The following is a 14673-nucleotide window of genomic DNA, read 5'->3' on the forward strand; positions in this document are numbered from 1 at the left end:
ACACTTTGGAAGTCCAAGCAAATGTATATAAAATGTTTACAAAAACATATTATATATGCATTACAAGGCTTTGCAACAATCTGCAAAAGTGGAATTCAGCAGCAGAGATGGAAGGCAATGATTACCCACAATTTTATTATGGAAAATATTACCAGTTCCATTTCACACTTTGGGTATAAATATGTGGAAATACTTGAAATCCAACTTTTGCCCTCCCCCTGTGGTATTCCTGTTCAACCATGCCCCTCACAGGGGCACTGATGGGGGAGAAATGCACATCCAAATTCTTTGATCTTTGATCACTTCATTTGAATTTTCAAATCCGCGAAAATCATTTAGCATCCTCATGGAGGAGGAGCAGACTATAAAGACGAATTGCACTTCAACTTGCTGACATATAGATGGATAAATTCAGAATATTATGCAGGACAGATGTTGGTAGGAGACAACCAAATTGTTTTGTCTGTTTAGTCAAAAGACTGAGAAGTTAGGAAAACAAATAGCCATTTGATAGAAAGATAAAGGCCTTTCTGACAGTTTAACCCCATCTGGCAATTAGGCCCCACAAAGCCACTTGCTTTTTTTCTATTTAGCTGCTTAAGTGAACATAGTAGAGACTTGTTCCATTTTGTTGCTCGCTCATTAACAAACCCATACCCAGTAGTCTAAAATGATTTTTGTAGAGAATAGTAAAATAAATAAAACCACAAACAAAAACCCCAACATGAATTCAGATTAGTATATGGTCCCAAATCACCTCTATTACTTCAAAATGATTCTTTGAGATAAATGCCTCAGTCTTTCAACAACTTGAACTGTAGAAATTATAAGACTGCCAAAACAAAACCACAGGGTTGTACTGTCCTAACCTTTCATAACAACTGAGTATATTAGTTGTATAGTAGTATATAAAGTTTCATCAAGGCTATTCCTTCTTACAGTACTGAAGTAAATTCTGCTTTCAAATACACAGGTAGTTTTGTGTTTTCTAAAAATATTATGATATTTTAAAATGAATTTTGGTAAATATTTCCTTACAATGACAATGGTGGCTACGCTGAATGGAGCTATGTCCTGCATTGAACTGATTGACCAAAGCAGCTGGAGCTGGCTGCATGGACCTTCACTGTAAGGCACGCATCTACTCCATCCTGGAGATGTACAAGCGTTAATAAGAGTTAACTTTTACACTGTTATTGATATTTGATTGCTATAACAGATTGGAGATATCTTCTTGCAAGCATTTAGCGGAAAATCTGAGAACACATTTCTTCAGTGTAGCAAAAGCCAGAGACAATGGGGCAGAAAAGCTGATTTGCCAGGAACAGAAGAAAATTCTTTGTAAAAGGCTACTAGAAGCAGCAGAAACATTTACAGTCTTTCAAAGACAACTACTACTTGGCTCAGCAAACACGCCAATACAGGGTATCTCCAGGACCTGCTGGGGCGGGGGGGGTGGAATGTAATAAAAATTACCCCATTGGAGCTTGCACTGAACTGCATGTCTCATTTGAGGAGGTAAAAGAACATTTTATTTCATCAGCTAATGGATTCCTACACTTTCAACAAGCGTATAACACAGCTCAATTTAAGAAACAAAATCCTAAACCTGACAAGTTTGAGTTTACTTACCACACAGCTATTCAGAATGCAAAATCTGCTCCAATACCACATATAAATTCTATTCTTTACGTCTATTTCAGTCTTCACTACATTCAAATTCCACTGCAGAATACAATTACATGTGCTATACATGCATTTTTATTATTTTCTCAGGTGTAACTGAGGGGATTTTTTTGGTTAGTTTGGTCTGGTATTTTTGTTGTCCTTTTTTTTTTTTTTTTTTGGTTGTTGTTGTTGGTTTGGTTTGGTCTTTTTTAATAGCATCAGAGCTTACTTGCTGCACATTTGAAGATTACTTGAAAGCTGAAAGATTAAGCTGTCTCAGCTGAAAGATGCTACTTCCCAGAGGAGTGCATTCCACCCATCTTTGAGGGTTTCTAAGAAAAGCAACAGAATGCCATGTTTCCCTTTCCACAATCTGACTTCTTATTAACACCTTCATCCACAGTTTAAAATAATGCTGTGAATTACCTATTAACTGGCAGGGCTAAGAAGCATATGTATGTGCTGTGCTGCCATCTCACATGTGACAGATGGCAGAGCAGACAGTGGGAGGCAGTATCAAACTGCACCAGCTAAATCTGCAAGTCTTACATCATATTCCCATGAAGGAAAAGTCATCCTGATGATTCTCCAATTTTCTTCAGAATATTCCTTTATTTCAGAAGTAGGAAGGGAAGGACAGCTGGAGTGATGGCACTTGACTTTCCAGTGCTAGAGATCTGCTTTTCCTATACTGCCCATAGGAAAGTAGGGAATTAATTCCTTTCTTGTGCTTTGCTTGCATGTATGGCCTTGCTTCAATTGCTGAACTGTCTTTAAACACTTCAGGTTTTTTTCCACTTTTACTTCTGATTTTCTCCCCCAGCCCACTGCAGGAATGAGCAAGCAGCTGTATAGGGGTTAAAACATGATAGTCCTTCTGCACCCAGTGCGGTGCTTGAAGTGTTTGAGATAACAGGTTTGACTGGAATGTGCTAAGCTGAATTCATAGGTGTTATTACTGTTCAGCTATTAATTGTCAGGCTCCTGTGCTAGCCATAGGGCTGGCTTGCCTTACTATAAATTAGTGTCTAGTGCTCATTAGTGGATACTTTCTCCTTTCTCTGCTTGCTGCACTGCTTACTCCGCTGTGCGTGGGAACACCAATGACAATGCTCCTGGACCAGCAAATGAGCATTGGTGCCGTTTTGGTGCTTCTGTACTGGACAGCCTGGAACCTCAAACTCAAATCAAAGGCACTGTCACTTGTGGATGACTCCATGCAGGAGCAGGAAATGCCAAAGTTGATTGTGGATAAACCAATGCCAAAACAGGTACATCTTGAAGCATCTGTGATCATGGTTGTGTCTGTTCTGCAGCAGGTGTATCTCTGAAGGGACTGTGGCTGAAGGGCAAGTCTACATTGGGGAAGGCAGTGTTCCATGGCTAACTCCATGCTGCAGCAGGTATGCCCTGAAACGTCAATGGCTGTGCATGAGGCCACGGATAAGCCCACAAGGAAGAAGCTACACCTCTGAAGGGAGTGTGGCTGTGAGTAAAGCCACGCTGGAACAGGCCTGTCTCTGAAGATATTGTGACCCATGGAGAAGGCCATGCTGGAACAAGTGCATCCCAAAGCACCTGTGGCTGTGGATAAGTCTATCCTGCATCAAGTATACCCCTGAAGAAGCTGTAGCTCATAGATAAGGCTCCACTTGAAGCAGGTACATCTTTAAGGGTTCATAGTCTGTGGGTAAGTCCAAGCTGGAGCAAAGGCAAGCACGGGGAGGAGTTCATTGCACTGTTAAACCCTATAGCCTGGCTGAGGAGCAGACATTTTTATGGCTGTGCCTTTATACTGCTGTAACCCACTGTCTAGGTTGCATTTTCTAGGAATTACTACAGCAAGAACCATCTGAACCAATGGAGGACAGGCTTTACAAGAAGCAGTTAAGTGCAGCAGTGACCAGTCCTGAGCTGGCTTTGGCACCCAGAAACTCCATGCAATACATCACCTCTTCTGAGTGCTTAGCAAGATATGAACTAAATGAACTCAAGAGATACTTTGTGGACATTTATACACATTTTACGGACACTGTCCACAGACTAAGGGAACAAGGATGGGAAGGTGGCAGGGAGTTGTTTAATGAGGATGTATTGGATACTGAGGGCATGGATTAAGGTGTGGAGAATTAAGATGTGGGTTTGTCTGGGATAGAGTTAATTTTCTTCATAATAGCTAATATGAGGCTGTGGTTTGGACTTGTGTTGGAAACTGTGTTGATAACTGAGGGATGTTTCCCTTATTGCTAAGCTGTACTTACACAGAGTCATGGCCTGAGTCACTCACTGGTGAGTAGGCTGGAGATGCACAAATGGGGAGGGGGCAGAGCTGATCCCAACTGATCGAAGGGACATTCCATACCATACAATACCACACTCAGTATATAAACCTGACGGAGGAAGGAGGTGCAAGGGACATATTTGGAGTGATGGCATTTGCCTTTCCAAGTAACTGTGACATGTGATGGAGTCCTGCTTTCCTGAACATTATGGGAAGAAGTGAATGAATTTCTTGTTTTGCTTTATGTGTCTTCTGCTTCACCAGCTGTCTTTATCTCAACCCATGAGTTTTCTTCCTTTGTCCTGCTGGTTCTCTCCCTCATCTCACCTGAGGGGGAGTGAGCAAGTGGCTTTGTGGGGCCTAATTGCCAGATGGGGTTAAACTGTCAGAAAGGCCTTTATCTTTCTATCAAATGGCTATTTGTTTTCCTAACTTCTCAGTCTTTTGACTAAACAGACAAAACAAGCTGTGAAGTCTAATTTCCTCTACAGTTTATTTTCCACAGAAGTACTCAGTAAACATGACAGAACTTAAAGATATTTCCTCCCATAACAAAACTCCATAAGCCCCCCTATATTTATGAAACCTGAGTTTTTATGAAGACTGGGCCAGTTTGCCAAAATTTTCTGTGCTGTGTCCAAAGGACATAACTTAAAAAGGATGGCAAAAGTAAACAACCTGCATTTTTACCACTTCACAGATATGTTTGCGGGGACAGTAGTTATGTACCCTGTTTTTCTGGTGGCCCATTTTGTTTAGCACTGAATAATATTTTCAAACAAGTCAGCATAAGAGATAGTATTACACATTTTCTCCTCCCTTCCACTGAGCAGCCTAAGGGAAGCCTGACATGAACAGCTCTGAATGACAAGCTATAAAATCTGAAAGTTTGTGCCTTCTGTATTCACGTGAATAAGGACATCCTAGCAGTTACAAAGAGCCACAAGCCACTTCTGTTCACAGTAGCATCTCTTATTCTGAATCAAAGATCAGAGTATAAAAAAACCAACCAAACAAAAAACAAACACCCCCCACAAATACAAACACATGCAAACAAAAAACACCCCCCCCAACCCCCAAAATCAAACCCAAACAAAACCCCCTGCAAACCCTGCCCTCCCCCCCCCCCCCCAAAAAAAAATCAACCTCTGATGGGTGTAACTGAGTATGTAATTTCATTTTTATTATGCGTGAAAAGCTGCCATGAAAACTGCTTCAGTAGCTGAATAAAAGCACCATTCTCAAGTACTTCATCACTAAGGAAATTACTTCAGGAGCTACAGAAATAATTAAACCATACTTATATGTACTTCTTATCTATTTATCTCTCAGAACACCACAGAAGACTACAACCCTGGACCTCCATATGCAGTTAGCTTTTCCTCAACTCTTCTCAATACCCTGTGGCTAGCTAGCTGGGGTAGGGAATATTCATAGTGATGTTCACTTTCACAGTTCCTGTTAAAACAGATGCAATACCAATACTAACCAACCTTCCCTGAGGTGGAAAGTGGCATGAATTTAGGGCTACACAGATAACAATTCTATATAGCTAGCAATTCTCAAGAAGTTCTACAAAACTAATATCTTCTCTGTGTTTCTGATACACTAGTGCACAACAGTCTCAAAGCCTGTTTTCTTCAAAAGTCAAGCTATTGAAAAGGAAGCATATCATAATTATTAAACAGGTAACTTGTGCAGTTCCTTGCCCTAAGTGTTTGGCTTAAATAATATGGTAACAAACCCCCCAAATGAGACACACACACACATACATGTATATCTACATATACATAAAGAGTAACCTCCAAATTGTGAAGATGAACAGAATGGCACAGTAAAGTCCCAGTTCCTATGCCAATTACCTACTAACTCCACAAACTCTACAAGCCAAGAACTACTCTCATATCTGAGTATTTCTTGATCACTCCTATCAGAATAGTCCTTTCAGTAAAATTATCTATATATATATATATATAATTCAGTGGCAGCAGCAGCACAAAAATGATCAATGTCTCTTCAAAGTGTGTTGAAGTTCACAAAGATATTAGATTTTTCCCTTAGAACACACATGATCCAACTCAAATCTGCTACTAGAACTTAACAGAAGTACAAATCAATCTACGTGTACATGCATGAAATAAGTTGACAATAGTACTGCAGGATGGATACAGTTGTTTCAAAACAGATGACCAGAAGAAAACTGTTTCATTAAAGCACTGTGAAAAATTGTTGTCTGAATTTAACCTCAAAATACTAGTGCACATGCCTTCGCTGACAAGTGTCTGCCACAGTGCTATAGAAGTCCCATGCAACAAAATCCCACACCCTTTAGAATCGTGCACATAAAAAGAATTTTAAATTCACTTGAAGACCTGTCAAACAGATGCTGTGTGCTCACAGCAAAATGCTGGCAATTTAGATAGCAGCCAAATTATGCACTAAGATTTATTAAACTGACCAAAGTGCAGACTTCATTACCATTAGTTGCATGTAAACCAAAGTAAAGCATATACTCTACTCAGCCAAATGGATTCTGGCCACAACTGCTTGACAGAGGAAGATAATGCAGGCACGTAAGGCAAATGTTATAAAATTACGGACAGTTAAGACTTCTTATACAGAGCAATTCTGACAGCTATTCAAGAACCATCCAAAACAAGTAATCAATTAGCAATACCAGAGATACAAATAAGCTATCAAGACATGGGAAAAGCCATGATCCCACATCTCATTAACAATCAACAATACCTAATGCTTTCTACACGTTTGACACCTTGAGTTACTCATAATCCTCTCATACTCTGAAGTTCCCATTAAATTCTTTATCAGTAAATATTGATGGCTGGTATAGATAACAAGCAATCTTCAGAATAAGCAACATCTTTCATAGTGTAAATCCTTAGAATCTTCGAAGAAGCGTCAGTCTGATTTGTGTAAGGGCCTCAAAATTTTACTAAGTAAATATTTATGTTAAAGGTGCACTGTTTTTTCATCTTCCTGAAAATTCACTCCAAGCTAAAAAGTCTCAGGAAAAGCCCATCACATCACACATGGTCAACATTTTTCATAGGCTTAGCAGACAGGAATTTCAAAAGATGCTTCTGTTCTCAGTGTATTTCAGACAACTACAGACCCGAAATCAACTGCTACTCCAGGCAACTGGTGTTTAGTCCCCACAATAAAAACTAAAAGACTCTCCTGTAGTTTCACAGCATCCTCCTCTGGACTAGACTTAAGCACAACAGAAAAATAAACTAGGTCTAAGATGGCTAGGATGGCTTATTTCTACTTCATCTATGTGTCTAGTTTCTGTCTTACAAACAACACCAAAAACAGGGTTTAAAAGCACTGCTGTACTTGCAGATGTGCAAATATAATTGATTTTTTTTTAAGATTTCAGTGAGATTTCTTAAAGTAAATTGATACAACTGAAGAAACAACTACGAAAGAAAAAAATTCAAGATAGTTCTCACTGTTAAATCACTTACCATATGTACTACTTCAGGGTAAATAGGTTCTGTAATCACATTGCGATTGTGTGTGATATATTCTACCATTTCACTTAAAGCTGCTCGTTTTACTTCCTTCCACTTTAGGTCACTTAGTGGATCAGAAACAAAGTCAAAAAGTACACAACATTGTCGTAACTTCTGGATAAAGAGCTTTTCTTGATCAGCAGGAGGAACATCTGAAAAGTAAAAATAAGTGGTTATAAATACATTGTATTGGACTTCAGTTTTCTCCCCATTTTCACTTCTCAGACACAGGGCACAGCAAGCTTTCAAACGACTTTCAGGAATATAAATGAACCCCAGTAAAACACACTACATTTGACAGGATTTAACATAATTGCAACAGTGATGCATACTTGCCTTTACAAAAAATAGATACTGCATGGAAAAAAAAAAAAAAAGCTTGACAAAAAATGCCTTAAGGAATTCCCCAGAGAGCTCAGTCTGTGTAAAGAATATTATGCCCCATCTGCAGAAATGCTCTGGGTTTGATATTGGAGATAAATGGGTGGATCTTGGCTTTCAGCATTAGATTTAAGGCAGACCCACTTTCTAAACCTGTGAGTTGGCACTTTACAAAGCCCATTTTTATCTAAGAGCTTCGTAAGATACACCTGACTGCAGTACCAAACCTAGGCACAGAGCAACTATTCAAGATCTTTTAAAACTTCCTTTACACAAAAAATATTTAAAGAAACTATTTAGTCAATTTATAACACTATTTTGAATGTCTCCTTCATGTGTACAAGAGTTAGACCTGCATCAATCTATTTCAGCACTCGCAGGAGTCCGTCTGGTTCACTGTGACCAGCACTGCAAAATTAAACATTGGTCATCTAGAGAAGACCATACACTTCACCAAGGTTAATATATAATATGAAAAAAAAACAAAAAACAACCAACAGTAAAATTTAAAACAAAGAGTAAATACCTAATTTGATATTTACTCATTGTTTAGTAACTCAGATGCAGCTGATAAAGAAACTTCTGATTCCTCTGTGATACCTCTATAAAACATTTCACAAGCTTCAGATATCCTGAGACCAGACTCCATCTTCAATAATAAAGAAGAAAAAAGAAAATAAGAAAGAATATGTGCACCTTCTGGTTACAGTCTTAATTTCTTGTCTGTATCACTGTTACACAGCCTTTTGAGACAACGGTTGCCTTGCCTTACACAGTCTTTGTGCAGTGGTATTTTTGTTTGACATGGACACCTAGGTAATAAAAGTTACACAATTTTCACCTCCCAATTTTCACTTCCTGTGTTTTACACCTTAATCCTTCCTGCTGATCCTCCACAATTATTGAGAGCTTGAAGGCAAAGTGGAATTAGGCTGCACAGTTCAAACTTCAGATAGAGAATGAATAAGCCAGTGTCACTTGTGCCGTTAGTACTTTCTAGAATACTGAATCTTCAGAAAATTAAAAGTATGCTCAACATCAACATAAAACTACCAATTGTAATTTGAAACTAACGTAAGCCTAAATCGCCAAGTCCAAATACAGACATAGAAGGTTAGGTTACTGTTAAGAAATAACTAACAGTAAACTGCCATTTATAAACATTCGTATGTTGACCAAATAAAATACCACCTATGGCTAACATTTCAACAGTTACAAAACCAAAGTTATGCTTTTTTAAATTCTACAGAACTTCAGACTTAATGCCAGAAATTTCTGTATGTGCTTTATTTTTCACTTAAGTAATCCCATGAGTAGTTGACTAGTACATGTGAAATACTTTCAGGATCAGGACCTTAACTTTCAATACTTAGGAAACATTAAAGTAACCAGCCAGAGAAAAAGAAAGCAGTACCACTTTTTCACATCAGCAAGAGAAGTTGCTTTCAAAAGTACTTTTGTTATAATAAACCTGGAGGACATATTTGGTTTAAAATACCTTGTAATTTTTTTTTTTTCTTCTGAAGTCATGTACACTGAACTGCTCTGAAGATCAGTTCCAAGGAAAAAATAATGAACACCACAAACAACAACAACAAAAAGAGTATCTGTAAAGTAATATCCCTGAAGAATATGTAGAACAAAAATGCAATGTAGATGAAAAGAAACAATCTGTTTCTGTTATCAGCAAGACACCTGGGATAGTGAAGGCCTCAAGAACTAGAAAGACGCTGCTAAATGACAGGTGTCCCTAAACTGATCAACAACCTTCCAGAAAATAAACCAAAATTCCTGCCACACAAAATCTCTATTTGAGGATACATGTTTCTGTCTCTTTGGATTAAAAGCTATAGCAATGGAAAGTTTCTCCTAGATAAAGAGTACTTAATTGAGCAGTTTGCATACTGAAAGCCGGACAAACTTATGACCCGCATGTAAAAAGTTGTGGATGGACAAAGTTGGTCAATCTGAGGCATAACAACATAATTCCAGTTAGGGGTACTGTGCTGTGAATGGATACTTCACAAATATAATCTATAATCACACAAGTAATGGACAGTGATTTACAGTACATTAACCTGAAAGGAGAGGAAGCATTTAAACCTGTAATTACTACTAATCTTGAAAGTTAAAGATGACAACTAACAGGGTCAAGAACTCTCAACAAGGCAAGACACCATTTATCTGGAAATAGCTTAAATTACTTAAGTACTTCAGTCATCCTTGTTATTCTAGAGGAGAGAGATGTTCTTTGTATCAACTGAGAACCTCACACATTGCTAAGGAACTCTGTCTTGTTTGGTTAGGGTTTTCCCCTCCCTTTAGAAGTGGACATTAAAGCTTTCAATGCCAGGATTATCCAGTTATGTTCTTTCACTTCAATGCATGGCGATTTCCACACTACCTTCCACTTCTATTAAGCAATAATCCCTGACTTGCAATTGCTTAAGTTATCTGAAACATTTGAAGAGAGCCATTAAGTGAAAGTTTCTGTAATGGAGCAACTCTGGTGCTCAGATGACCAATGAACATGGGAAGGCCATGCTACTCAGAAGCTAGTCCTTACACTTATTTCAAAACTGACATCTGCAGGTATTCAGAGCAGTGTTGGTTTTGGTTTTTAAACAAAAAACAACCACAGAACAAACTAAACACTAACCCTCCCCTAAAACAAAACATTTTACAACACACACTCGCTTCCATTTGTTAGCCACTATCTATGTAATTTCACAGAATTGTTTCTAAACAGTAGCACAAGTATAATCTTAAGACTCTCTATTCAAGCCCAACACTTACCCTATCAGTTATCACACTTTGAGTACTGTTTCTGGTTTTCCAGTGGAACAGGAGCATAGCTTTTTGTAAAGCAAGAATTTCTGTCACGCTGGACGACAGAGATTTACCCTGACACTGATTTACACAAATATTGTAATGGCTATAACTAAATCTGCTTATTTACCCTACTTTCTGATATTACAAAAAGGACAGTATCAAAAGAAGGTAGGTACTATGACAAGGTAAGTCCCTGTGCCTGAGGAACCAGCTTTTTGCCTTCTTCAGGTTTTTCAGTTTCTTTCCCTATAATCCCAATATAACTATCAGATCTACTTACACCAACAACCTAGACAGATGCAACCTCTACTGATACAGAAGTAGCTATACAATTTCAAATCTTCAACATTTTCTCTGGCTGTGGCCTTGCCACAAACTTGCTGATGGGTTTCTTTCCTCTGTATAACTAATACCAGCTGTGCTTTTACTATCAGACTACCTGCACTATCTCACCCTGTGAAAGACAGCAATTTCAGTCCACATCTCAGTTGGAAAGTCAGGGAAACATCCAGTACTAAGCTACTGACTGCCTTAGTAGAATACAGATGATTGGTTGTAAAAGCTAAAATATAAACAGACAACTTTGTACAAAAACATACTCATTGGAAGTTTCATGCATGTCTTCAGCCATTCTTATTTTCAATTAAAGATCAATGAATTTCCTGCAAACGAACTGTTCACACTTCTACCTGTCCTCCCTCTGTCCTTCGTTGCTGCTTAGCCAGCGTGTGCCATCATTCTGCACCCAACAGCTTCCCACAGACCATAGCACCCTCAGAAACCACCATTTTCAAGATACAGAATAACTGAAGAACTACAATACAGTTATCAAATGAAGATCTGTCCTGTCTTCATATTTAAACAAATTTGCCTAATTTAATAAAAGTAGAGAAAGTAGAAATAAACCAGGAAACACTAAAATTCAGTTCCTAAGTGCCTGAACATGTTTGATACTGTATGATACATGAATATTTTTGCACTGTAGGACTGTAAAGAACTTACCATTCTCTGGATAACATTTTTTTTAAATGTTCCTACAAATCTTACAAGATTTTTAGATTTTATTGTAATTGTGTCACCACTAGGCATTGATAATTGATCCATCCTGTCTTTTTCATAGAAGCCCATTTTTCTATGGCAACGTTTTAATAGCTGCTGAATGGAGGACAAAAGGCAAGGCAGGGTAAGTAGGTGACCCAGAGATGTCACACAGATCAGCTGTTTCCTAGTATAGACTGTAACTGAAACAAGGCTCTAAGTTTTGAGGTTGTGTCCTGACAGCAAGAACAATTGATACTACGTCTACCACAAAACACGATTTGTGATCAGTTAAAACTCACCATGTTTCATCATTCTGAAAGCAGGAGACAAGAGACATAGTTGATAATTTGCAGATAATGCAGAATATAAAACTCGCCTCAGCTGTGTGAGCACTTTCTTGCTCAGTGGAGGTACCAGTTTTACTCTGGGCAGCTAGGTAATTTCATGCTGAAACACACAGACCACCACACAGGAGGGGCATGTGCAAAAACAGTGTTACAGAAAAAAAAGAGGAGCTAAAAATCACATGCTGAAAGTACTTCAGACATTGGTGTAGAGCAAAAGACTGAGCATGTAAGGTGACACCAGCTTGCAAGCAGATGAAACACCCTATGACACGTGCCTGCAAACCTACTGAAGGCCTAGGTTTTCTTAATTACATAGGAAAACCCCCAACATTTACCTGTCAACTAAGGTGCTGTCTAGAATGTATCAAGTTTATTGGTAACACAGCCCTTTCTGCTGGTCAGAAGCGACCATAAGTCTATTTCAAGTTTATGTCCAGTACAACAGCAAAAAGCATTAAAAACAAGGTTTTGTAACTTGCAAGGGGGAGTGCACTGTTTGCAGTGTTTCCTTAGACATTTCACTTGGCAGTAACATGGCAGCAATTTTTAAAGAATAAGCAGAGCTCCATTTCTCTTACTCAAGACACTGAAATTGCCAGACATGAAGGCAAATGGACTACAAAGTGTGGGGGAAAGGGCATAATCTATCAAAACGTGTATTTACCAGAAATAACATTTTCTCCAGAACTAGTGATCAAGTCCTTAGAAAGACAAGAGAATAAGACAATCACAGAAAACCAGACAGATAACAACAACAAGTTGTCTAAGATTTAACAAAATTCCACTTAAAATATTTTGAGATGGTTAAGTTACTACCAGAATCCAAACCAAGGAATATTTTTTGGGGCTACAGAACTTAATTTTTTATGTCATTTCTATTTGACAAACTCATTATAGTTACCACTGATTTTATTGAAGTAATGATGACAATCAGCACCTGCTTAGAGATGACACTCTCCTTGTTAACAGTATTCTATTCTAACACATGATATTAGAAATAAGGAGTGGCATGGGGAAGAAAACTTCCAATTCATGCATGGAAAAGTTTAATTACAACTGTTACTTCTAGCAGCCCTTGAAAATAACCTTGAGGAATATAAAAGAGAATTATATATAATACGCAGTACATTTTATACAATAGCAACCTTGGGAGTGGGAGCTTGGCTGCAGACAACTAAAAGCAGGCGAGGTATTGCTGTATGCATACACTGGATTAGAAAAATACATAAAACATACCTATGGTTATAGTTTTATTTGAAACATTATTGATCCTGTAGAAGCAACTGTTTGCAAAAAAACCCACCCACTTAAAACAAGAAAAATTACTACAGTGACCGAAGCCAGAGGAACACTCATGGAAAAACCTAGAGCACTTGTATTAAGACTCAAGAGAGCATGATACATAAACATTTTAAGTGGCATAGAAGAGGAAAAAGCTTCCTCTCTTTATCTCACCACTGAAGATAAAGGGATGCATATGTGAAAGGTCACAAAAGCATGTAGGCTTACTCCAAATGAACTCAGCTGCAATTTGAAAGTCCTCCTCCATTTGCCATGCATTGTACCTGCAAACATTCCTACACTAGCTCTCAACAACCTTTTTTCGGTTTTGTTTAAAACTATTTCACACATTTCCCATCATCAACAGGACACTGAAGATCAGACAGACTTTCAATGATTCCCAAACAGCACTTGATCCACAATTAAAAATCTTTTGCAGGTATTTAAAGCATACGTAAAGATTACAAGAAAACACTATTCCAACCAGCTGCTATCATAGCAAAGTTGTTTTGTTCAAGGCCACCTAGAAGGTGAGCTGAGAAAGGTAGGTGGATGCACAAGGAAAGTTCCCAGTCTCAAACAGTACTTGTACAGCAGACTGAAACTTCTGAAGTGTCTGCATCAGCTGCCTTTGTGTCCCACCGTGACACCCAGTTAGCAGTCCAGGCATTCAGAGGGATGCAAAGTAACCTGTAGTTACTTACAAGCTCTATCTACTCCTTTGCTTTCACAGAACTGAGCTGCTGCCAGAAATACCTTTTGGCTGTTCTTCAGATAACAGAAGTCTCTAACTGGAAATAAAAGATCAGTCTAATTTCCCTGCATTTGAAGAAACGTCACTCTTCTTTACTGTTGCTGTTTCACATTTGGTAATGCACTTGAAAAATACTAGCACCCAAAATATGAAGCTGCTTCCCCATATACTGATAGAAAGTAATGTTTAAAACCAATGCTTAAAATCATATAGGATGTAGCACGTTTTCTACTGAAAATTCAAAAACAAGCCTAATTTTATTTTTAAGTAGTTCAAATTTTTGGACAGCAAATGAGTTCTGGTTAGTAGTCAACATTCAAACTTTATTATTTCAATAAAACAACAGCATTGATACTGCTTCTATGCTGATCTGCAGTCTGGATCTAGCCAGAAGAAAAAGGTATTTCATCTATGACAGCTTTAGTATGAAACCAGTCTTAATCATGATACCAAAGTGGGGAGAGGGGAGGCAGGAACAATTTATTGGGATTTGTTAAGCAGAAAGGTACACTACATTTTAAGTTTTTGGTCTTTCTGTAAAGAAAACTCTTG

General features: G+C 38.2%; 1 protein-coding gene across 3 annotated transcripts in view; it reads right to left on the bottom strand.

Moving 5' to 3' along the window:
* PPP2R5C (protein phosphatase 2 regulatory subunit B'gamma) overlaps positions 1 to 14673 on the bottom strand; it is a 78818-nt gene that overhangs the window by 20003 nt on the left and 44142 nt on the right. For all 3 annotated transcript variants that reach the window (XM_054161836.1, XM_054161837.1, XM_009905080.2), the window contains one exon: positions 7438 to 7637. In XM_054161836.1, the coding sequence (XP_054017811.1) occupies positions 7438 to 7637 (200 nt within the window). The remainder of the gene's footprint in view (positions 1 to 7437; positions 7638 to 14673) is intronic.

The sequence above is a fragment of the Dryobates pubescens genome, chromosome 5 (genome assembly GCF_014839835.1).
Source record: "Dryobates pubescens isolate bDryPub1 chromosome 5, bDryPub1.pri, whole genome shotgun sequence".
Classification (NCBI taxonomy): Eukaryota; Metazoa; Chordata; class Aves; order Piciformes; family Picidae; genus Dryobates; species Dryobates pubescens.